Source organism: Amblyomma mixtum, chromosome 9 (genome assembly GCF_055824585.1).
Source record: "Amblyomma mixtum isolate Tamu chromosome 9, ASM5582458v1, whole genome shotgun sequence".
NCBI lineage: Eukaryota > Metazoa > Arthropoda > Arachnida > Ixodida > Ixodidae > Amblyomma > Amblyomma mixtum.
Window position 1 is genome coordinate 68,481,316 of NC_143020.1, and position 23,913 is coordinate 68,505,228.

Consider the following 23,913-nt stretch of genomic DNA (forward strand, 5'->3'; position numbering starts at 1 on the left):
CTCACCTCCGGTTCCGGTCGTGAAGGCATCCTCCTACCAGCACTTCCAAGATCAATATCAACCACAGAAACATAGTTCCGCACCGAACTTACTTTTCACTGCGAAACTGCGAAAGCAACTCACGCTATGGATGAGACGAGGCAGGCTCGCTCATCCCGATTTTACGTCAAGTTGTTCGTGGCGGCGCCGCAGTGTGGCGTGGGCTTCACGTGAACGGCGGATAAACCGAAATTTTTGAACGGCAGATTCTCTCAGATCATGAATGGCAGTTTACCAATATCCTTCAAGAGAAAACAATAGAACAGCTGCATCTTAGCGGCACTCACCTTTCGAGCAGAAACGTCGAGGCCAACGAAGAGGGTTCAGCTTGAGTAAAAAAGAACGCAGCTAGCTACGGAAAGAAAAATGGTAGGTACAACGTTAAGAGACCGCAAGCTTTCAGAGTGCGTGAGGGAGAAAACGTGGGTTAATAACATCCTAGTTGAAATCAAGAGGAAGAAGTGGGCTTGGGAAGGGCACGTAATGTGAAAGCAAGATAACCGCTAGTCCTGAAGGGTAACGGAGTAGATTTGAAGAGAAGGCAAGCGTAGTAGGGGGCGGCAGGAAGTTAGGTGGACGGATGGGATTAAGAAGTTTGCGGGGACACGGTCGGCGCTGCTGGTGAAGGACAGGGTTAATTGGAGAAACATTGGATAGGTGTTTGCCTTGCAGTGGGTGTAGTCAGGCTGATCATGATTATGATGATGAGGATGATGATTATTATGATGAGGATGACGATGCCTCACTGGTCATGGCCACTAACGACTACTGCCCCTTAAGAATTTGGGAGCGTTGTTTTGACACCATGCTACTGACAGTTACACTTCTGAATTCGAAGCATCAAATTCCTAAACATATTTAAAAAGCTTAAGTATATATGGTATGAAAACTCTTTTGCGTTTTGACCAACACGGCGCTGCGTCTCGTGATGGATGATTACATTCTTGTTACATGTTTTTGAGACGAACGCTAAATCGAAATACTGCCGTTTATTCGCGTTTATTTTCTTGGCGAATGCTGTCGAGAGCTGAATACATGAGAGAGCACCGGCTACAGGTGTGGCCGTTGATCTCTCGGACATCTGACACTGCAGGTGTTTGCGGTCCATTCTTCCCTCAGCCGCCAACTTCACTCGATCCAAGAGGGTCACCAAGTGTCAAAAACACATGGCGTAGGTACATCTTGTAGGTTGAGAACTTTACACCTCCTGCATGAGTGATCGTCCCGACATTTATCTGCCTTATGTCGACGAGAGCGACATTAGTTTTATATCGCAGTCAGTCAGACGCGAGAAGCTGCACTGACATTCTACGCTCATTCGTGGACGCGATGTACAAGCTTATAAATCGCAGAATAGCCATACCATAAGAATAGTTCGTGCAACTCGCCGGGTTGTAATGGATCAGGCAGTGGTGAAGTATTTCTTGTTCTGCACACTACTTGGTAAATACCCACTTATTTTATCCCATATTGATTTCAAACACAGAGGACCTTTATCTTATTGGCAGACATCATCATCATCACCAGCTTGACTACACCCACTGCAATGCAAACGCCTCTCTAATGTCTGTCCAATTAATCCTGTCCTTTGCCAGTTGCGGCCACTGTATCCCCGCAAACTTCTTAATCTCATCCGCCCACATAACTTTCTTCCGCCTCCTGCTATGCTTGCCTTCTCTTGAAATCCACTCCGTTGCCCTTGAGGACCAGCGGTTATCCTGCCTTCGCATCACGTGCCTTGCCCAACCCCACTTCTTCTTGATTTCCACTAATATGTCATTAACCGCGTTTTTTTCCTCACCCACTCGGCCTGTTTCCGGTATCTCAACGTTACGCCTATCATTTTTCTTTCCATGGCTCGCTGCGTTGTCCTTAACTTAAGCTGAACCCTCTTCTTTAGCCTGCATCTTTCGGCGGACATAGTAACAAAAAATGCAAACTTCTGTGCCCAAACGACAGAGTTCGCCAAGCATTCCATCATTTTTATCGAAACAGATTGAGCCCCCTTAAGAAGTGCGGAAACTATGGAAGAAAGCCTTTCTGCCATTTGACGTCATTTCTTTACATTTTATTTTTTCTGCTCGAATATTCCAGCGAGAACAGTAACGAGACCTACAGCCGTACTCTGAAAAACAAACTCACCACATCTGGTACCTTGTAACATATTGAAATACCTTTTTAATTAATGTTGCCGCGAGTGATAACCGGGCTCTTTAAATCGAGAGTTCGACAAAGATTCTTCTGGTTAGGGACAAACATTTTATACGGGTAAATTCAAACGCCGATAATAAAAGTTGAGTATTCGGTCTATCCTTTTTCACGACTATTATAACTATGCACTTCCTTGTTGATGTTCTGTGTTAGCCCAAACCAGCAATGCTAAACAGTTCTGCACTTTAAGCGGGCTGCGTTTATCACCACCTACGTCTCATTCGCGCACTCCAAAAGATGATTAAATTGCGATCGTACAGGCAGCTTCAACATGAACGGGATTATCCGCCTTCAACCAAGGATTGCTTCTTATATTCGAGGGAAAATCACATCTTCCCTTTTGTTACATGGTTTGCGTCCTGAGAGAAAACAGCGTGAAACATTTTAAATTTCAGTCAAGAAGTAACGACAAAATTCATTCCTACCTTGAAACTGGCCGTTCCCTCTTTATTTCAGCTACGCTTGCAACTTTTATGTATCGTCATTTTCAGAAGAACATTTTTAATCACATATGTTTTTAACTGGCATGAATACTTGCACATTGTCGCTGCAGGTTCGGCTCCACTATGTGACTCCATTCGTCACGTATTCATTATTCACTCTGCCCTGCCGCCAAAAGCTGCATGTTTAAGAAGGCGCGGGGGGGGGGGGCAACGCGGCTTAGAAATCCCCGCAAAAATTTGTTTTAGAATTGTTGCACCCACTCGTATGCCTCGTTTTCAATGCTCTCCCAAAATTTCTGCCCTCAAACTGACTCACCATACAGAGATGTGTTCAAGAAAGATTCATCTATTTTGACCCCTTATGTTTTCCGTACTCCTAAGACCGTAGTACAGGTCAAAACAAGTTTCTTTTTCAAATTCGTGACTTTCAAACTTGCATGAAATTTTCTTCTCACTCTTGATGTGTCAATGAAGACTGCATCTCAATAATTCTGAAGCAAAATTAGTGCTCCTCGAAAAAAACTTTAAGAATGTCTTGACCTGTAGCACGCCAGTAGGAACGCAGTGAAAGTTTTTACATGCAGCCTTCCGTCACATTTTCTTAACACTGCAGGAATTTTGCAGGATTCAGAGTGGAAAAATATATTGGAACACAATTTTCGGGGCTTGAAACAATAGAATTTGATGACAGTAGTGACTGCCATCGCACAGTACATGGACCTCTAGAATTTCAAGAAGAACAGCGCGAAAAGACAAGGACCACAGGAAGATGGCATACCAACTCGCCCAAGCATCAGTCCTAACGATCTAGAATTTCGCCTCCTTCGAAATTCGACCACCGTGGCCGGGGTTGAACCCGCGTCTTTCTGGTAAGCAGCCGAGCACCATAACCACTGAGCCACCGCAGCGGCTGCAATTTTTGGTGATCTTGATTACGTCCAAACTAGTATAAACTGCAAATATCACGTAGCTAATACCCCCCGTACAAGTAAAATTAACCTGCAAACAATGCCATTTCTTGAAAACGTCTACAGAAACCTCAGTTTACAGACAGCCTTGACAAGGCTTGCCCCCCAGTTCGTTGTTAGCTACACCTGCTGTAATGGCGAGACTAGCAATGGGGAAAAGAGTGCGAGCCTTAAAATGTGCGCAAATGTCGGTGAATATGCTAGTAGGGAACAAAGTTCTTCCTGCGGCGAGTCCATTAATGCAAAAAGAGCATGCCTGGGTTTTATCTTCGTACGAAAGCGGCGAAACATGTGTGCGAAAAGCAGCTTTAATTTTTAGATCTGCATGTTCTCTTGCAGCCATCAGCAGCCAAAAGGAAGTTTCCGAGCAAATCCTTACGGTCTACCCTCAAGTGTACGAAGACCGGGGAGATGAGTCCGAAAAACTGCTCGTCATTCACGATGGCTATTTTCTTCAACTGAGGAAAGCATCCGTGCTTGCTGACAGTGTTCTACTCCGAGATGTCACAGACGACGGTATCAGCGACAGATATGTAATCATGCGCTACTCCTTCTTAGATTATTTGTGCTTAGCAGCTTTGCAATCAAACTTTGCTAACGTAGATGTAGCTGATAGTAACTCAACTGTATAATGCAGAAACATCCCAAGCAGCATATGTAACCGGCCCAATATTGCAAATGGATGGGTTCATTCTGGTCCTCTGTAGGGTAGGCCTTTGCCAATACGTTGCCAATATGAAGCCGACTGCCCGTGCTGCTTGGGATACGGTTGGTTTTTACGATTAACCATTGCACAGCTGATACGCGGCTAGCTATATTTCATTCTGTTTCAACCTTAAATTGGGAGCATGATCGCAGGTTGATGGATCTCACCTAGAGAGGTATCTGTACGAAGATACCAGCAAGAAGGCTTCACTCCTACTGAAACCTCAAGCGAAAGGACATTATCATATCGTAAGTGAGCCGTCTTTAAACTTACACTCCCTCTTCTACTGCCATGGCCTTGATTAGGCTCGTACCTTTCTAGGTTGGACTCTTAAACTCCACACATCGAATTGACCCGGTGCCGCTTACGGAAAGATCGACGTCCGGCAGAGGGTCACACAGAGTATCGAGGATAACTGTGCATGAGGGAATTGACGGCGTGGTCGAAGTCGGTGAGATTCTTCCATTCATTCATTCATACCGAGGAATTGTGGACAAGCAATTTTTCGAACTAATTTTGTTCATGAGCTCCATTTATTCGTAAACTGTAAGATTCTACTATATCAGTGAATGTATGCCCCAAGCTTGCCATCTGTGGGCTTGGAGATTTTCGGCTATAAACGTTTTCGCTAGCGTAACACCGTTCCCTTTTCGTTTCCTGAAGCATTTTATAAGTACTCGATGCGAGCGATAGACAAAGTTTAAAAGAAAGATTTCGAGACGAATCGGAAGAAAGGGCCACTACCTTCAATACTGCACTGCTTCCTCACAATTAAAAATTTGGTAGACATCCGAGCTCCCCCTTTAAGGTTATGACGCCATAGAACTATTGGGCGCCGTCAGCGACTCCACTCGATCTCATTAGCATATTTCCCGATCACGTGCTCTAATGTTGTCAGCAGGTCACGGCACACCAATGTAACAGGGCACTAGAGTACAGTTGTTCGCGAACACTCACCCCTGACCCACATGCACTTTGCTGCTCGCCTAATCACTACTACCTTAATTAGTCCCTCTCTACTCACATACACTCTTTAGCATACATTTGTAAGCTACGCATTATATGAAACGCTGCAAGATATACATATAGAACTGCACTTTAACCAAGCCGCACGAACGCGTCTGCGTGGCCTAGGGATAGCATGTCGACTTGCAATCCAAAGGTGTGGAGTTCGATTCCTCGCCTATTAAGCAGTTTTATTTTCAGCGAAATGCATTTCCTTCTTATACGTACATATTGTAATTATATTTGAGTCATGCTCCGGCCCGGAAGTCAAAGTTTATAATACATTTTAATCACACCTCAACTCCGCCGCTTCATGCATGACGCCAAGCCGATTAGACCAATCCGGACTTTAGCGATTCAACGCCTTTTCCTATGAACGGGGTCGTTAACGCTCTCGCATTAAAACTGATGTCCGATAATCTTGGACTTCTTATCTCAAGAAGCAATCAACGCCGCGCTGATAGCGTTGCTACTAAAATTAAGCAGCAGGTATAATGTTTCGTATGAAATTTGTTTTTCAACAAAAATATTGGGAAGTGAATATGTGTTCCGTAAAATCTTATCGATGTGGAATGGTAGTGATAGATCCAGTATGTGATAAAATAATGAACTTTCTCAACGTATGTTCATGAGCGAAGATCAAATGTTGTCCACACATCACTGAACGAGAATAAGTCACGGCGTTTATTAAAGTATTTGTCAGCTGAAGCAAGTTACCAAATTTATTATTACTTCACCATGGAAAACACTGTGCACTCAGGACAACAGACAAGCAAAACGGAGCGAAAGTTCTCACCAGGTGCAATACACAGCTTTTTTTTTTCGAAACATCGAGTTACTCAAAGAAGTGCAGATATCTTGTCACACTTAATTTCGTACATTTAGCCTATCCAAATAACTTTACCATCCAGAAAATGTACAGGTGTGGAAAAAATATTCTGACGTGGAATTAACGCACCAACGTTTGGCCGTTTTTTTATATCGCCTTTCTTTTCCGTTCCTGATTGGGGTAGTGAGAACTCTGCAACCCATGGGCAAATGCCATTCTTGCTTAAACTGCAGTACGGTGTCGTGTAGAGTATGTTTATTCACCGCCTCAATGTGTGAATAATTACTTGCTAGCAAAGAGTGCCATGATTACTGTGTGGCATGCTCTTCAAAGGTGTCCGCCTCTGCAAGAAAGTGCAACATTTCAGAACCCGCATGTTGACGAGATGGAAGAACGATGCTGTGTGATTAAAATTCTACCGTATTCCTTTTATTCAACCTACCTCTCGACATCGGACTTCGACCTCTTTCCAAGAATGAAGTCATCTTTTATGTGCAAGCATTTTCCAGATTATCAGACTCACTTCCGAAGTCACAACATGGCTTTTGTTGTAACCTGTCTACTTCTAAAAACGAGATGTTTACATTAGCATGAATAGATTGATTAGATGGAAGATGGAACAAATGTGTGTTCTTGGATGGAACCTATGTAGAGAACGACAAGTAAATCAGCTCGTAGGCGTCAGGCATCATGACGTATGTAGGTGTCACATATCTGTTTCAGGGTTTTGTGGCAGGCATCCTTATATGTTTCACGCATGACAGTCAACAAAGCTGTAATGATACATATATTACAGAAGTACAGAGTGCAGGAGAGCCAGAAACTGAATGATTTTTTAGCAGATGCAGTACGAAGAGAAACAACTTCAATACACCGCAAATATTATTGCGAATGATTTGTGTGTCATTCGTAACTATTTAAGTCACACCAGCGAAGCGAAAAGCTACAATACTTCCCTTACAGATGTAAACATTAAAGTGGTTAAGAAAGTTTTGAAGAATTTTTACCTTACAAACTGAGCATTCCGGTCAAAAATGTCATTGTTGTGCAGTGCTGTTAAAATGCGCTAATCAATTATACATTTGGCAGTAACTTTGCTTACTATATTTTCCAGAACCTAACGTGCATCAAGATGAAGTTACTGAGAGAGCCGAGAAAGGTGGGTCTCGTGAAGTTGTACGAAAATCGCAAAAAAAATCGGCCCAAAATTCTTTCGCACTACATTGCAGGAGTCAGAGACTTGCCAAACAACTTTACATTAGAGTTGTATTTTATCAGTGACTTCAACCACACGGCATATTTTAAGAAGCGAGAAGACCATTACGAGTATGTAATAATATTCGTGCACGCGGTAAGTACAAGTGTTCCTTCCCAATTTCCTCATTGAACCTCCATAGAGTATTGCGAAGTTTGCAGCGCACTTCCTTGGAGCTCGTTCTCGGGCACAAATTTTAATTCCAAAAATATATAACGTTTTTCAAAGGCATGTGCCCCATAAAACAAGTGCTTTTCTTAGTCGCTCGAAGTTTTTAATATGTAGAGCGGAATTCATAAAATTCGGTTGTCTCATCCGCATACACACTCACTTGACGGTTGTGAATGGCGAGCGATGAGGTGAATAGGCTAAGAGCCTTCGAAATATTTAGCGCGTACAAAGCTTAGTGGGCAGTTTTTTTCCAATCATCTTGGGTGCAGGTTAGCTATAGACGTTTTGTTTGGTTTATTGGGTTTAACGTCCCAAAGTGATTCAGGCTATGAGGGACGCCGTAGTGAAGGGCTCCGGAAATTTTCACCGCCTGCGATACTTCAGCGTGCGGTGACACCACACAATACACATGCCTCTAGAGTTTCGCCTCCATCGAAATTCGACCGCCGCGCCCGGGATGGAAGCCGCGTTTTCGGGTCAGCAGCCGAGCACCATAACCACTGAACCAACGCGGCGGCCGTCACAGACTTCTGTGCATAATAACGCTGGTTCGGTTGGAAATTTGGAGTATATTATCTGTAAACAATAGCAAGTGCCAAAATTGTAACAAATGAAGTACTGCATGAATAATAGATCTAGATATATATTCATTCATAAAATATGCATAATGCTGTGACAGCAAGCCGAAGAACTAGACGTGATGAGAGATGGCGATGATATGATTTAATGCCAGCGCGCCTAGCAGGAGTGCTCCGTATCGCGCCACTGCTCACTTTGTCGTCTTCCAGTCCATGACGCCATTAAGCCTGAGGACATCATCATCATCACTCCCCGGGGCCACCGAGCGATCGTCCCGATCGTGCGAACTACAAGAATAGGGACAATGAAACGTAAGACGGGACGATGTGCGTGACAGGAGGGGTGAACAAAGAAGAGTATAAGTTGTAGGGCTGCAGTCACGATGAAAGAGATGAGGAGATGATCGGATGAGAACTGGTCCACAAAGCTTTCTGCACATAGGTAACCTTGAGCCCAAGTTCGAGGTTCATGGGCGCACCAAACGGCATGGCTGGGGGAGGGGGGGGGGGGGGAGGGAGGGGGAGGGGGCTGCGTGCGCACGTGTCTCGGATCGGTCAGGTCGCTTAGGATATCGTCAGTAAGAGCAGTTCGTCGTGTCTTATGGTAGGGGCGGGGGACGGGGCAGGGGCGGATGACGAGGTCGATTCTCGTCCGGCGAGCTGGGTGCACAGCTAGGCGTCGCGGGCCAGGAACACAAGGCCGACGACCACAGCAGACGCAGCACGCCGAAGCTCCAGGGCCAGCATGGCGATCACCTCACACCAAATGTTTCGTGACGGAGAGCCCAAGAACTTGACGCGATGACAGATGGCGATAATATGAATTAATGCCGGCGGGCCTGGAACGAGAGCTCCGTGCCGCGCCACTGCTCACTTTGTCGCCTTCTAGTCCGTGACAATATTAGCCCCTATGAACTAGATTTAGTGTTTGTTCGAGGTAATTAGGAGACTGAGAATGACCATCAACTCAGCCTTGGTGTACCCCTGGTCACGCAACCTATGGCAAAAGCAGGTTTGTGTGCTTCGCTTCATAGGCTAAAAAATCCTGAAAGCTTAATTTTGAGCGCTGCATAAAGCGAGTCATATCGCGCGATTGTCAAACTGACCATATCGGCTTCTGCGCCGCGAACTAACAAACTTTAATAACCTAATGCAGCATCTAGAGTCTATACTTTTTATATTACTTAAAACGGTGTCGTCTAGAAAAGAGACATTATCACTTTGTGGTTTCTTCAGGTTGATTTTACACGGATTATTTTTTGTGTCGTTTCCTCAGTGCGATTTACCTGTGCGATCGTCCTGGTTCACCATCATGGGGCGATGGCTTGAAGTACGAAATCAGCTTGACGTAATAGTGTCTGTACGCCTGCTGCATCACTTCGTCGATGATTGCTGCTTTGAGAGACGGAGGTTGTCATATTACGCAGCTAAAGGCATGAAGTCATTTGCCTTAATACAAGACGCCACCATCTTTCTCGAAAACCCCCATTACAATAGTGTTCTCATTTTGTTGCATGTACCTGACATCTTAAGGCTATTTTGGAGATTTTCCGGAGGCGTGGATCTTTGTTTTCTGAGTTTCTTGCGCACCAAGTGTAACACAAGGCAGTTTTCAGGCATCTACAGAAATTAGCAGAAAGTTTTTAAGCCGGCAGGAGTGACTATAGGAATACCTTTCTGTTCACACCGCTAGGGCCCCGTCAACATAGTTAAGCTGTCTGGTGTGCCATCCATTTGCGTGTGCTTTTCCAAAGCATCACAAGAAGCATTGCGAACTTGTTTTTCTTCAATAAGTCTACGCGATCGAGTAAAAGGCCATCTGCTTATTGTCACTGGCTTCCTCATTATTTACATGGTTAAGACTGAGAGGACATAGTAGTAGCACTAATAATAGGGACTATGTCCTTTCAATCTAAACGCCAGCTAGCCTGGCTTTCTGCCTTAAATATTTACATGCTTACCTTCACAACCTCTCTGCGTGTTGTTTCTGTGGGCTTTGCAAGCAGTTTACACACGAGGAGTTTGTCTTCGTTATTTCACATCGAGATGGGCGCACGAAACCGCGGAACTCTAACAGACATCTTCCGCATACTTTTCCGTTAAAATGGCATTCCATTGGGTGTTGAGCAGTTTCATTTTTTAAAGCGCTCACCTCCAACATCGAACTTGACGCCAGCTTGCGCGTCATACACTACTATTTGCGCAGTCTTCCCTCACTGTTCACTCAGCAACTGTAATAGAAACTGGTATTCTCTACTCGCCTCGCCAGTTCGTATCGAAGACGCCGCGAAAAGTTCTCTCATTTTTTGTCGTAATCACCAATAATGTTTCTTAAACAGCATGACATTCTTTCTGAACTGAGAGGATTGCAACTACACCAGGCATCACCACGCCAAGAGGCATATTCGCAAGTGTTCCTCGGCATTATGATTATGAACTAGTGTTGGCTATAACAGGATATATAAGGGAGATAAATAAATCCCCGTGAGCTTAATAGAGACTTTCTACTCCCAGATGAGCCTTCATCTCCGGCAACTAAATCCGATGGGATTTGTCGCCTTAACAGGAATTCAAAGGACCGACGACGTGAGTACCATATTTTTCAATATTGCTCTGCTTCGGCAATGGTACCCTATTTGGAGAAAAATATTTGGCTTTGCGATGCGCACTGAAGCATTAGAAGTAGCGAGACAACCCGCCTACTTAAGGCAGGTGCGGCAGTAGGTGAGGACTACAGGAGCGAAATATTTAGGAGAATACTAATGGTGACAAGTGCGTTTGGCAGGCACTCTCTGCTGACGAATAGTGCAAGTCCTGTGAGTTGGGCGTGCTGGTTACCGATCACATTTAAAACACCCCAAGGACAGGACACAGTGAGGAAACACCACGAGCGTCGAAGCCGATACAAGCAAGGTCACTGTGCGCTCGTGCTGTTTCCTTAGTGTGCCCCGTCCTTTGCTCCTTCAAATATGATCTATAATCATCAAGGCCATCTCACAAAAAGTGCACTTTATTTCTTCTTCAAGGGGCCCTTTCGTCTTTTGTTTCTCGTGTTGTTGACAACCCTACATTCTGCACAACGCTGCTTGAGTCGGCTTCAGCCCTAGGGATGTCTCCTTACTGTCTCCTGTCCTTGAGCTGTTTAAAATATGATGAATAGCAGTTTACCAATATCCTTCAAGAGGGAAGTATATAAGAGTTGCATCATAGGGGGACTCACCTAGGGAGCAGAAAGGTAGAGGCTAGTGAAAAAAGCTCAACTTAGATTGAGGACAGCACTGTGAGCTATGGAAAGCAAAGTGATAGGCTTAAGATGATAGGCGTATGGCATAAAGATAGCATAATTGGTCATGGAACAAACGTAAGTTCATAATACCTCCGTGTAAATGAAAAATAATATATTCCGTGGCCAGAGAATGTAATGCGAAGGCAAGATAACCTTGGTCCCTTGAGGTAACCGAGTCGATTCCAAGACAATGGCTTGTCTTCTCTTAAAAGCCTTAAAAGCAGGCGCGCTGAAGAAATCAGGAAGCGGAGGTGAGGGGGCCCTAGCTGGCACAGGAGAGGAGGAATTGGAGGTATATGGGAGAGGAGAGGCCTTTGTACTGCTGTGGACGTAGGTAAGGTGATTATTATGATGACGACTCTCTGACATTTCCCTGTCTGCAGATTAAGGACCCTTATTTGAAGCTCAACCCTGAAGGCAAAGTTCTCGGCCCTGCAACATTGAACAATCTCAAGCACTTCCTTGCAATAGACTATGTAATGCGGCAATCAGACGCGGTCTACCTGGCGACATCGTAAGTGACGTTTTGTTTTTGTGCAAGTTTAGAAGCTAATGCATTTTGGACACTCCTGCACCATACGTCGGCCTGCTCTGACAGTATGATGGGAGGTACAGGTAAAACATTCCATTTTTGCCGAAGCACTAACGAAAACTCGGCATTTTTCTAATAGCATTACTGTGGGAACCACTCCTATTTGTATGCGACCATGCTATCGGGTGAATCAGGGAAAATCTTACCTTCTTAGCAAACTGGTGTACTGTCTCTGTCTTGTGAAATCAGGGTGTATGGACTGCTTCTCCGCCCTGTATTAGAGGATTTATGGCGCCCTTCAGGGGTTAAATCAATTTTATGTAAAGGGGAACCCTCCTCCACAACTTTGGAGATTTTTCTTGTCTTTTACGGTCCCTTAAGGGTTTCATTACACAGCTGAGAAGCAAATCTTGAAGCCTTCCAATTTTTGGCAAATAAGGTAAATTGTATAGCAGTAATTAGGACTGAATTGTACTTCAAGTCATTTTTGTTATTGTAGTCATTATAGCGAGGACCACAACATTACGATATTGGCCAATAATTAAAAAAAGATGCGGGCAAAAGTTCTTAATGCCATACAATAATTTTAAATAACTGAGATAACTGTTCTTTTGTGATACAGATAATTCTTTGAATTGGTTAACCTTATTTCCTGAGGTAAATATTTTGCTTCTAGTTTCGACTATTCCCAGCAGTCATTGTAATTAATACCTGAAGGCAGTGAACGTATCACTGAACAAAAGAAATGCTAGGAAAATGCGAACTGAACAGCTTGATTATTCATGGTATGTGATGAAAATTATTGAAATGCATAGCTATTCACAAACATCCGCGTTAACCTTATTCCAAAGATATCAAGTAATAGAAATTAACAGTATGAATGCGACCACTTCTAACTTTGCATGGTTCAAATTAAAAACCAGCCTAAATACTTAGTGCGCTAAGAAAAACTTCGTATTGTATTGAGGAACCAAAGTTATTAAAGCCTACATAGTTTTTTTTTTCAGCATTAACATCCCTCCACATCAAGTCAGGTTGTGGGTCACAAAAGCGCGAACTCAATACCATAAGCCAGAGCACGCTGAGATCTTAAGTATCGCATTCTTATTAATGCTGACGACTCATAAACCGTACCAACAGGCATGAGGACGCAAACGCAAGACAAGCCTGCGTACAGAAGTGAGGGAAAAGAGCCTGAAAGGAAAGATCCAAAAAGACCCTCTAAAACTCGTGATCTTTTTCCCGGAGAGCCTCTGCCTGGATCAACGTTGCCTTAGCCGACACCATACAGTGTTCTATCATTCGCCAGCACAAAGTGTATATGCATAGCGTGGGCTAAAAATACAGCTCTAAACAGCAGTGCAGACTATTTATCACATACATTTGCTGAAAGCTGCTGAATTCGAACTTTTAGTTTTCGTACGGCTAGCCAAGGTAAGAGGAAAATACAAGCAAGAAATGCGCTTTTAATAATCGTCAGTAGTTTTATTGACGAGAACAACACAAGAAAAATTACAACTTTGTCAAAGATACACACTGTTATATTGCATAAGCGTCCACATAAGTGTTAGTGCAAGATGGCGTGTCTTTAATTTATTAACACATTTGCTTCAAACCAAGCTGCGAAGTCTGATGGCAACAAGTGCCTGAGAGAACACGAGCAGTTAGTGGGCGAGTCCAAGTAAAGTGTAGTACACTTGAAAGCTAGATGCGTATCAAATAAGGATTGGTTATTTTGGATGAGTCGATGGTCACACTCAATAAACTACAAAACAGCTCACAAACAGGAGCACCAGTCGATAAGACCTAACAAAGTGCTCACTAATAATGTTTATTTAGCCAGTATAGTACGGTATAACTAGGTGTTCGTACCCTCTCCCCCGGAGTCTCACTCGGGAGGAGGAGGTATCTGCGCGCCAGATTCGGGCAGGAGCGGCTGAGACTCCTTCTGTACGTCATCGGTGGCGTGACAAACGTTTAGAAGTGACTGACAAGTGTCCTCGTTGTGGTGCTGCGCCAGACCAGTGTGGCGAAAAACACTCTCTGTGGAGTTGCCCGGCTACAGCTTCCGTGAGACAACGCTTCCTAAAGAGGGTGGGCCGGTGATGGGACGTTGCAGGCGAATATCGCAAGTGGACTCATGATAATCGCTTTATGCGCGAACTTTTGCCACTTTTTAAACGTGGCTTGTTTACACTCCTTCTTATAACTTTCATTCTCTTTTACATTATGCTTAATGGCAAACACCTCGAATAAAAAAAATAACTAGAAAAAGGCGCAGACATACAAGTAAAGCGAATGAAGTAATGGCGTAGTCATTTATTGCACATAAGTATTTAAGGAACACAACCCTGAAAAAACTATTGCCGTTTCTTAAATGAGTTTGCTTCACATATCAGGCGTACTCACTAGGCTCATGACCGCCGCATAGTCTATATACTGCTGACTAGACTGGCGCACTCAGCATTTATAGTTGTTCGTTAGCTTTGTCATTTGTACTTCCATCTGTGCTCCGTCCTTTCTGGCTGCGTCGCATTTCATCTGGATATGTAGTGGAATTATATGGGTTAAACTACTACACGAAGCCTGTAAGGCGAAGATATGTAATGCGATACTTTAATGACAACCTTGTTCTCTTTTCACAACTTTCCGTTCTTTCAGGCGAGACATCATTCACAAGAGCAAAGATGGTGTGAGCTCGGCGTACTTAGGTATGCACTTATAAGATGGAATCGCCTAGTAGTCCGTTGACATTCTCAGAAGCAATACACAGGGTCAGCTAAATATATGTGTTAGTGGTGCTGCCTACCTACGCTGTTTACCGACGTGACGGCATGTGCTGTAGTCGGATACAGTTTAAGTCTGCGGAGAAGCTCCGCCCACATTAAGGGCCGCCGCAAAGAAATCCTTTGTGACAATAAAGTAGTTCGTTGTTAAAACTGTTCTTGTTAACTAAACAAGACGGCAATCACAAGAAAAAAATTTACAAGCTCTAGAATATTCAAAACTGACTCGTTTACTGAAGTAAAACATTAAAAGTTGATTTGCGCCGCCGCGGTGGCTCAGTGGTTATGGTGCTCGGCTGTTGACCCGAAAGACGCGGGTTCGATCCCGGCCGCGGCGGTTGAATTTCTTTGGAGGAGAAATTCTAGAGGCCCGTGTACTGTGCGATGTCAGTGCAGTTTAAGAAATCCAGGTGGTCGAAATTTCCGGAGCCCTCCACTACGGCGGGTCTCATAGCCTTAGTCGCTTTTGGACGTTAAACCCCATAAACCATACCTAAAAGTTGATTTTGTTTCCTCTTGTGATTTGCTAGCGGAGTAATACAAGACGCCGTGAATCGTCGCCCAGTGTTAACAACTACTGTTTTTTTTTTTTTACGTGTATCTTACTGTATGCATCAGCACTATTCCTGTGTCGTCCTTATTCTCAAGGTGGACTGCGGTTTTTACATGTCGTGCTAGCAGTCAGCTACGCCCGTTACCAGTCGCATTTCATGCCTCCCAGTTAAGTTTCTCAGAACATTATTTTCTTTATTCGCCGCATGTTGCGCATAATTAACACAGCGTCAAGTTGACCCTCTTTCTTTGCCACTACACATTCGATCCTGCCGGAGTCTTAAGTGCATCCCTCGAGACAAGAGCGACGCATGAGGCTTGCGCCCGGTACAGCCAGTTTTATTTTGAGACCATGCTCCCACGCGATGTGGTTTTAGGTTTAAGCGAGCTGGACTTACATTACACCAATTTTCTCGTAGCCTGACATCCCTGAGTACTAATAAAGCGCCTTCGGTGCGCTTGTATAGTACCTTCGCCTCCCAGAAAATGGCTCAAGCAAAAGTCGCTTTGTTTTTGCATGTGTTTGCGTCCGTACGCGTGTGAGTGTACTCACGGCGTCGATCTGCTCTTTTTGACAGCGACATCTAAGTGTTCGTTCCCGGGTACCGCGTCGGTGTAGTAGTAGTAGTAGTAGTAGTAGTAGTAGTAGTAGTAGTAGTAGTAGTAGTAGTAGTAGTAGTAGTAGTAGTAGCAGTGGTAGTAGTAGTAGCAGCAGTAGTAGTAGTAGCAGCAGTGGTAGTAGTAGTAGCAGCAGTAGTAGTAGTAGTAAAATCAGAGTTGTAGTAGTAGTAGAGCTGTTAGTAGTAGTGGTAGTAGCAGCAGTAGTAGTGGCACTAGTAGTAGTAGTGGTACTAGTAGTAGCCGTATTAGTAGCAGTAGTGCGGATAGTATTGATGGTAGTAGTAGTAGTAGTACTAGTAGTAGTGGTGGCGGTGGCCGTATTCGGGGTAGTAGTTGTGGTAGTAGTAGTCGTAGTACTAGCAGTAGTAGTGGTGGTGGTGGTATTGGTGGTAGTAGTTGTAGTAATAGTAGTAGTTGTAGTAGTAGTAATAGAAGTAGTTTGGTTTGGTTTATGGGGTTTTTACGTCCCAAAGCGACTAAGGCTATGAGAGACGCCGTAGTGAAGGGCTCCGGAAATTTCGACCACCTGGGGTTCTTTAACGTGCACTGACATCGCACAGCACACGGGCCTCTAGAATTTCTCCTCCAAAGAAATTCTATCCGCCGCGGCCGGGATCGAACCCGCGCCTTTGGGTCAGCAGCTGAGCACCATAGCCACTGAGCCACCGCGGCGGCAATAGAAGTAGTAGTATTCAGGGTAACCAGTGTGTGCGTCGCCATGTGAAACAGTGCAAATTTCAGCTTTAGTCAGGTATCCTATGCAAGCGTTTGCTCGATTTCTGAGTGTCTTTGACATATAGAAATATTGATGCCCCATTTTCATAACACGCAGGATTTGCCTTCCCGAAAGGGGTCTGCAGAGGAAACCAATTCGCTGAAGGTGAAGACAATCCAGGGACGTTTTCAGGACTACCAACTGCTGTACATGAGATAGGACACTTGTAAGTACCCTCTAAAGACACTCCTTTGACGTGACTTATTACACACACTCGAAGCCGCTGCTCTCGCCTTGTCGCCGATAGTTTCTATCTGCATATTGATTTCTTATGTGAATAACGATATAACATTAAAGGTGAAAAGGAGCTCGGAAGGTTGAGCCTTCACAAAGCCCGGTTTACTGCCTTTTACACTAAGCTGAGGGCGCAGGATTAAAAGGCTGAAATCGGAATTATCAGTCCACCAAGCCTGCATGTACACATTGGGAAGACTGCATAGAGGCCACAAAAAGAGCAAAAAAATATCCCGAGTGCGTCAGTGCATGTGGTATTCCATATGTGTGGCTGTCAAATATTTAAGCAGCACCAGGGTGTCCATCCATGCCAGCAAAATATGAGTTAGCAGTTTCAGAATTTTGAGTGGCTGGGATCTTTAAATAGTTCACTGACTGCCAAGACACAGACAGAGCAAATCTCACGACACTGAAGTGTAAACCAACACAAAGGGCATCCTGAAAAGTGTATTCGTACTCGCAGTGATGGCAGGTGCAAGAACCGAGTATCCAAGTGATTTCGTACTTTGCCCTAGGTTAGGAGCTGATGTGCCAGTCGGACAAGCACACTTCGTAAATTTTCTTGAATACTGCTCTTAGCAGCTTTCGACAGTTTTCAGCTGCTTTAGGTGCTATTGCTTTAATGCCATGAACGGGAATTCCAGAACCACTTCCACATGTGGTAACTGATCAGCTCTCTTCCTACAGGCTGGGTTGCAGTCACGACGGCGAAAATGACGCCAAGGCATGTCCCCTTGAGAGCGGCAACATAATGAGCCCATATGCTGCAGGAGACCGTAACTATGAGTTTTCTGTATGCAGCAAGCGTGCAATATCTAAATTTGTGAGGTAAGTAGCCTGAGCAACAAAGTGATAAACCACTTTTTCCTCGTAAACAAGCCAACGAGATCTCAATGTTCAATCATTAATTATCAATTCACCTTCATGTCTGATCTGTTAATTAAAGAACACGTACAACGTTATATGAAGCGAACTTCAGGTCAAAAATACGGGGTTCTAGCTGTGCATAAGCCTTACATTATTAAAAAACTTCTGTTCTAGGGAGAGATCTTCAGCTTGTTTGAGGAGGGAGGACGTGAAACACATTCCTTTCTTGCCGAACTTCACCAAGCAGTCTGGAAGTGTGCTGAATGGATCACAGTACTGCCAAGCCTTCTTCCCAAACCACAGGAATTTCACTCATGGTCAGGTAAGGAATCATATTCCGAGCAAAAAAGTTTTCTTTGTATAAAATATTCGAGCCCAAATCGAGGCAGCTTTGGCTGGGCTACACAGATATGCTTTGAAATGGACAACAATAAATTGCGAGATTAAGGATTCGTTTGCATGCATATGGAATCTTCGAGTCATATATCCCATAAGAGTACAGTACGTCATAAGAGTTGGTGGTGAGCAATTGCGTTAGAAGCCATGGCGGTTGTATGCAAAGCTCCGAAGTTGTTTTAAGGACAGTTGCTAATAAAACTATTTTTGAAAGTGCATATATATTACCTTCGCTCAAACTTCATTTGAAAATCATTCCCGCATGAAGTGAAAGTTAGTGGTTTGTATTTACGTGGTTTAACGTCTCAAAGCTACTCAAGCTGTAAAAGACGCCGCAATATCAGGCACTGACATCGCACAGGATCGCTACATATCAGAAAAAATGGGTCATTAACTTCAACGCTTTCATAACATCTTACAATTTTCTAATTTTCATAATGTTTGCCCGAGTGTGTTGGACACACGTTACCATTAAAAATAACTATCACGAGAGGAAAAATAGCTTAGAGTGTTTTTGGAGTCCATTCGCTTATTTCGAATAGAAGCTTTCTGGAATTCTTCAAAACAAAGACACAGCACAGCTGCATTCTGCTTAAACAGACCACTGGGGCATAAACGACTTGTCTGAAGAAGAGGTTGGAAAATAAACTGAGGATAGTGCAACGCTTCTTGAAAAAAGAAAAGCGTAAGGAAGCCCACAGACTATAAAAACTGCAAGCTGGATGAGAAAACAATATCGACTTGGAAATATGCAAAGATAAAATGGAGCAAGGATGGACGCGATTTCTAGCGAAATTATAGCTGACGCTCTGTTAGAGCAAAAAGTGGTCTCCAGTAGAGAAATGTAGCCGGTTGAAAGAGAGAGAAAAGTTTAATGCATAAAATGGTCGCGTGGGCCCTCATTCCAGGAGCCCATTAGCCTTAGCCGCCACTCTTGCACGTTTCACCAGCAAAAAATTGTCTTCCGAATGTGAGCTTCACAGCGCTGCCTCCCAGTCCCCAGTTGTTGGGGTATTGATTCTTTGTATAGCTGCGTTTTTCTGGCATGCCCATACCATATAAGTAAGTCACTTCACCGCAGAAGGCGCAGCGTGGATAGTACGAATTTTAAACTATATAGCTGAATTTGACAGGATTTATATAAATATTCAATTGCAATTTCCTTATACTGACCCCCTGTCACCTGATTAGATTTTTGTGCGGAGTAATTTTTGTGCGGAGTAATTTCCTGTAGCTTAATAGTGGTTCAGAATAATTATGTTCCTGCGAATGTCGGGGGACCCGGGGAAAAAACGCGTGACCGCCGAATGTTGGTAGACCAGATAAATTAAGGAAGATTGCCGTAGCATGCTGGCCGTGACCGATGTCGGACACGGGTAAATGAGGGTCATTGGAAGAGGCCTTCGTCCCGATAGGACGTAACCCGGCCGGCTGATCATACGAGTGGCAGCGCTTAACGGCGGGTTCTAAAAAAAGAAAACTCCGTCGGAGATTTTTACACCAAAAGTAATAGCAGCGTCGCAATAGTACAATGAAGTCAGTCGGTAGATTCGATGACTGAACCTCTAGCTAGCCTCCGCAACCAACCTTCGATCCACCTTCCACTTCCAGACCCACCTGCCACTCACCTCCAGAAGCGCCATCCACCATGCACCACCCACTCCCCAACCTCCATCCTACACAAAGCCCCCACCCAACAGAAGCCAACGTATCAGCGTAACAAAAGAGCGAGGACGGAATCGAATTCAAACACGCAATGGGAATGCCAGCTGTCCTCCAGAAGAACCCGCCTCCTCCCGCTACCGTCCCCCCCCCCCTCGGTAACGAACTGCCCTCCCACCCCGCACCCTTTATTCATTAAAGTCTCTCTGTGTCTCTCTCCCACCTCCCACCCCTTGCTCTACCCATCTCACCAACCCCTCCCAGAACCTCCACCTGCACACGCCACCCATTCACCCGCCACCACGGCCCACCTTCAGCCTCCCGGAAATATCTGTCCTTGGTGTAAACAACCATTCTGCCAGATTCATTTGTTCCAACTACTAGTGTACACTAGCGCTTCGGCATTAAAATTTCAGCGCTATCTTTCCACGCTACAGCCTGCCATCGCAAAATCGCCCCTCTTTCCTTGTATCAAAGATTTTATCAAAGCTTTAACTACGCTCCCCCCGTATCACACTTGTTCATGCCCTAATTCCGTCTACTCTGAGCAGTCTGGAACCAACGTATCAGCAGGCTTTCTTTCTCAGAACGCCCAATGATTGTAATGGCCTTCCTTCTAAAGTGGCGGCCATCGTGAATCCCGATCACTTCAAATCTGCCGTCGAAAATCCTATATGTCAGAACAAATACCATTTGTCAGCCCACCCCTCACACAATATCTCTTGTGGAACTTTGAGGAATAATAAACAAATAAGAGCATTAATTACAGTAAAATCATCAAGGTAATCATTGAGATTATGCCTGCACCCCACCAACTGCCCTATTCCATCGGTGTCGTAGTTACCGCGTCCACTAATCCGGTCGATCGAGACAAACAGAACACTTTTACCAATTGTTTTAGGTGATTTGTTTGTGAATTTTTTAGGTGAAAGTTGAAGACAACTGCATATTTCACTGCCCAGTCAGTGTAAAGAAAGGAAAGCAGAAGTATGCAGTGGTATTTGCTCCGGACGGCACGCCTTGCAGGGACGAAAATCCTAATAAGGTAAGACACTCTTGCGTAGAAGAGGGTGATCTGCGACCCTACAAGAGCAGTATCCCGGATACACCTTAAAGTGCACGCACGTTCCTGCCTATTCCTTGCCGACAGATTTGCAATAGTAGTTCACTGTCTCTCTGAGCGAACGGCTGAATGTGGAAGTGCACGAGCGATTCAATCTAACTAGTAATCTGGCCTTTCGTTTTTCGATGGCATTGTACTCTATGTCGTATCGCAACATGAGATTAGCATGCATCTTGTGAGCTGTAAAGACCACACGAATAAAAGAAAGAATGGAATAGAACACAAAGAGCAGCAAGGAGACTTATGTGAGGTAGACCCGAGAACTTTAGGATTGTAGTGTCTGGGGTTTTAATTGGAGGAGATCAATATGTATCCCTCGTTTTACCGTGGCTAACCCAGTTCAACACCACGGGACCCCACCCGGTGATTGCGTACGGTACCGAACGCACGCCGACCACGGCGGGCCTTGCTCTGAGGGAAGAAAGGAATGACACACTGGCTGACACAAACAAGGCATTTATTGCTACAACAACAATAACGCCAGCTAGAAACCAAATACGCTGAGGAATCGAGGACGTCCGACTCACCAGTACGATTACGAGCGAAAGTTCGCCCACGCAGGGCAAGGGAAACTCCGAGGCGGGACGGGAAGAGCTGTGGAAGAACGACCCCCCCCCCACCAGGCTACGGCATTCGCCCCTCCGACGAAGAGCGGAGAGTCGCGCGTGAACGTCAGCGCGCTTCCCCGTTCCCGAGCCAAAAAGGGCCGTCTCCCCAGCGCGCGCAACAATCACGTTATCCGTGGCGCTGCGATGCCAGCGCCCTCCCTTGTTAGTTAAGGTAACTAACCACGCTAAGGATGGTGCATCGTGGGGAAGCTAACTAAAGGAGGCCGGCGGCAGCGGGTCTTCACAAGTGTTTTCACATAACGCTGCGTTTAGAGCTTAGTTTATGTTCGGCGCTTTTCACGGGAAGCGTAATAATAAGACAGTTGGTAGCCTCTAAATAACAATTATTATTCTTTAAATTACGTGCTGCCGATTCATATGAGGCTTTTGGTACTGGAAAGAAAAGAAACTTTTAATGTATAGCCACACCAGTCCCAGTTTGTAGAACTGGGTGCGGTTGGGTCTTTCCAACAGACCAAATCATTCAGGCGCATTTCGAAATGTTAATAAAACACACCAAATAATAAGATAAAGAAATTTTTCGTCCTCTAAACCGTTCGCAATCAATGTATAAGACGCTGCAAGCAAATGCACAAGTAATATACCTCTCCAAAAAATCCTACATTATACAAGTTGAGCGGCTAAAACAGCCGGGTCTTTATAATAATAATAATAATAATAGAGATTTATTCATCAAAACGATGAAACAAACGTACAAACCTTTAAGCAAGAGCACAAAACAGTTTGACACTAATCAAGACTGGTGCCTGTTTTCAGAAAACTTAAGACAAAACAATAGAAATACATTTTGCTGTAGAATCGCGAAGACGAATATGGAGGTTTTGTCCCAAAAACTAACCGCCGCCCAAACTGAACATGAGTATCACCAGTTTCTTTCTCACCTGTAGCGCTTTTTTGTGCCATCTCGCCGATAGAATGAAGTCACCGATGTTTCCGAGCTTTAACCTTCAAAGAGCTGATAATTCACAGCGGCGGATTCCTGAACCGGCTATGTATTATGCAACGGACAAGATACTGTTGCTCGAAGTTCTGCAAAAATATCCTCCTACCGGCTGCCTAGAAAAATAACTGGCTTCAGTCAGTCGGGATTCTATTTTTAACTAGTACAATTTCTTCTCTCTATTCTTTCAAGCTAAACTGGATAGATAGTAGCAATAATTAACCTGGGTAGAACAGATAAATTACGGTCGTAACTGAGTGTCCCTGTGTGCGCTGAACGTAATGCCAAATAAAGAATGAAGTATAAGCTTTCAAAGAGTATATTGCATTCAGTGGCTTGAAAAAGCCACTGACTACTTTTTCACTGCTCGTCTGCTTAAAACGCTACGCAATCACCGTTGCCTGCAGTCTAGATTAATTGCATATTATGATTGTTAATCGTAAAGTGTCATTTTAGAAAAGGCGTACCGGCACCAAATTTTGCTGCCAGCCAGCAAAGAGAGGAATTTTCATTTCACGTAGCATTTCGAACCTCTGTTCATAAGGGCTGAGGACAATAGCTCTCTTGACCACCGAGTGTCCGACAGCTCTGTCGATGCGAGATGTGGCGCCAGGCTCCATGGCTAAAATTCAGACCTGGTGACCTCTGACCTGAGCAGTCAGCTGAAGCAATAAAAAACCTTTCACTGGAGCTTGCAAAAGTGATGGAAAAATTATCACTTACCGCTATCATGCTTGAATACAAGAAAAAAAACACCACCGAACATATCGCCTTAACTGTTTGCTCTGCAGTCCAGTCAATAGCAGACTGTCAAGCAATACCTGTCCCACTTGTGCTCATAAAGCTTTTCACTTCTTCATTCCAGAAATGCAGGCATGGCTTTTGCATGTGAGGACGGCAATAAACGTTACCTTTGAACGGCGAGATTTCAACTTACTTCAACAGATTTGAACAGCCTGTATGAGGAATACTGCTGGAATACTGTGTGGTGTTGGTGGTTGAAAAGTAACGGTGGATACTGCCTTTAGTTCCTGGCGCAATTGTCGTGTCAGGCTCTCAGAGATCGGCGGGGGCCACGGTGAAGTCGAGTCTTCGCAGGGCGACATCGCGATTGTATTCGTGAACTGCAAAGAAATTCGGCGGCTCTTCGCTTGTTCGAACCGGCGCCATTCTTTGATGATTGCGTCAACCGTCCCACATTCGGTGCGTTCATGGGCCTCGGCTGTCGGCTCAAGGTGGGCAACGTCCCAGGAGGTTCCTAGACCAGCACTCATCCGATCATTATCTCCTCACCTCTTTCATCGT

At 44.6% G+C, this 23,913-nt stretch overlaps 1 protein-coding gene across 1 annotated transcript; it reads left to right on the plus strand.

Annotated features, from left to right (window-relative positions):
- Positions 1 to 1,418: 1,418 nt before the first annotated feature.
- Positions 1,419 to 23,690, plus strand: LOC149329538 (venom metalloproteinase BumaMPs1-like). The gene is made up of 14 exons (XM_089559265.1): positions 1,419 to 1,482; positions 4,001 to 4,194; positions 4,520 to 4,615; positions 4,689 to 4,818; positions 7,316 to 7,360; positions 7,431 to 7,552; positions 10,720 to 10,791; positions 11,875 to 12,005; positions 14,685 to 14,734; positions 16,815 to 16,923; positions 17,679 to 17,819; positions 18,033 to 18,180; positions 20,842 to 20,961; positions 23,661 to 23,690. The coding sequence occupies exons 1-14, from the start codon at positions 1,437 to 1,439 to the stop codon at positions 23,688 to 23,690; spliced, it is 1,434 nt and encodes a 477-aa protein (XP_089415391.1). The 5' UTR covers positions 1,419 to 1,436.
- The last annotated feature ends 223 nt before the right edge of the window (positions 23,691 to 23,913 follow it).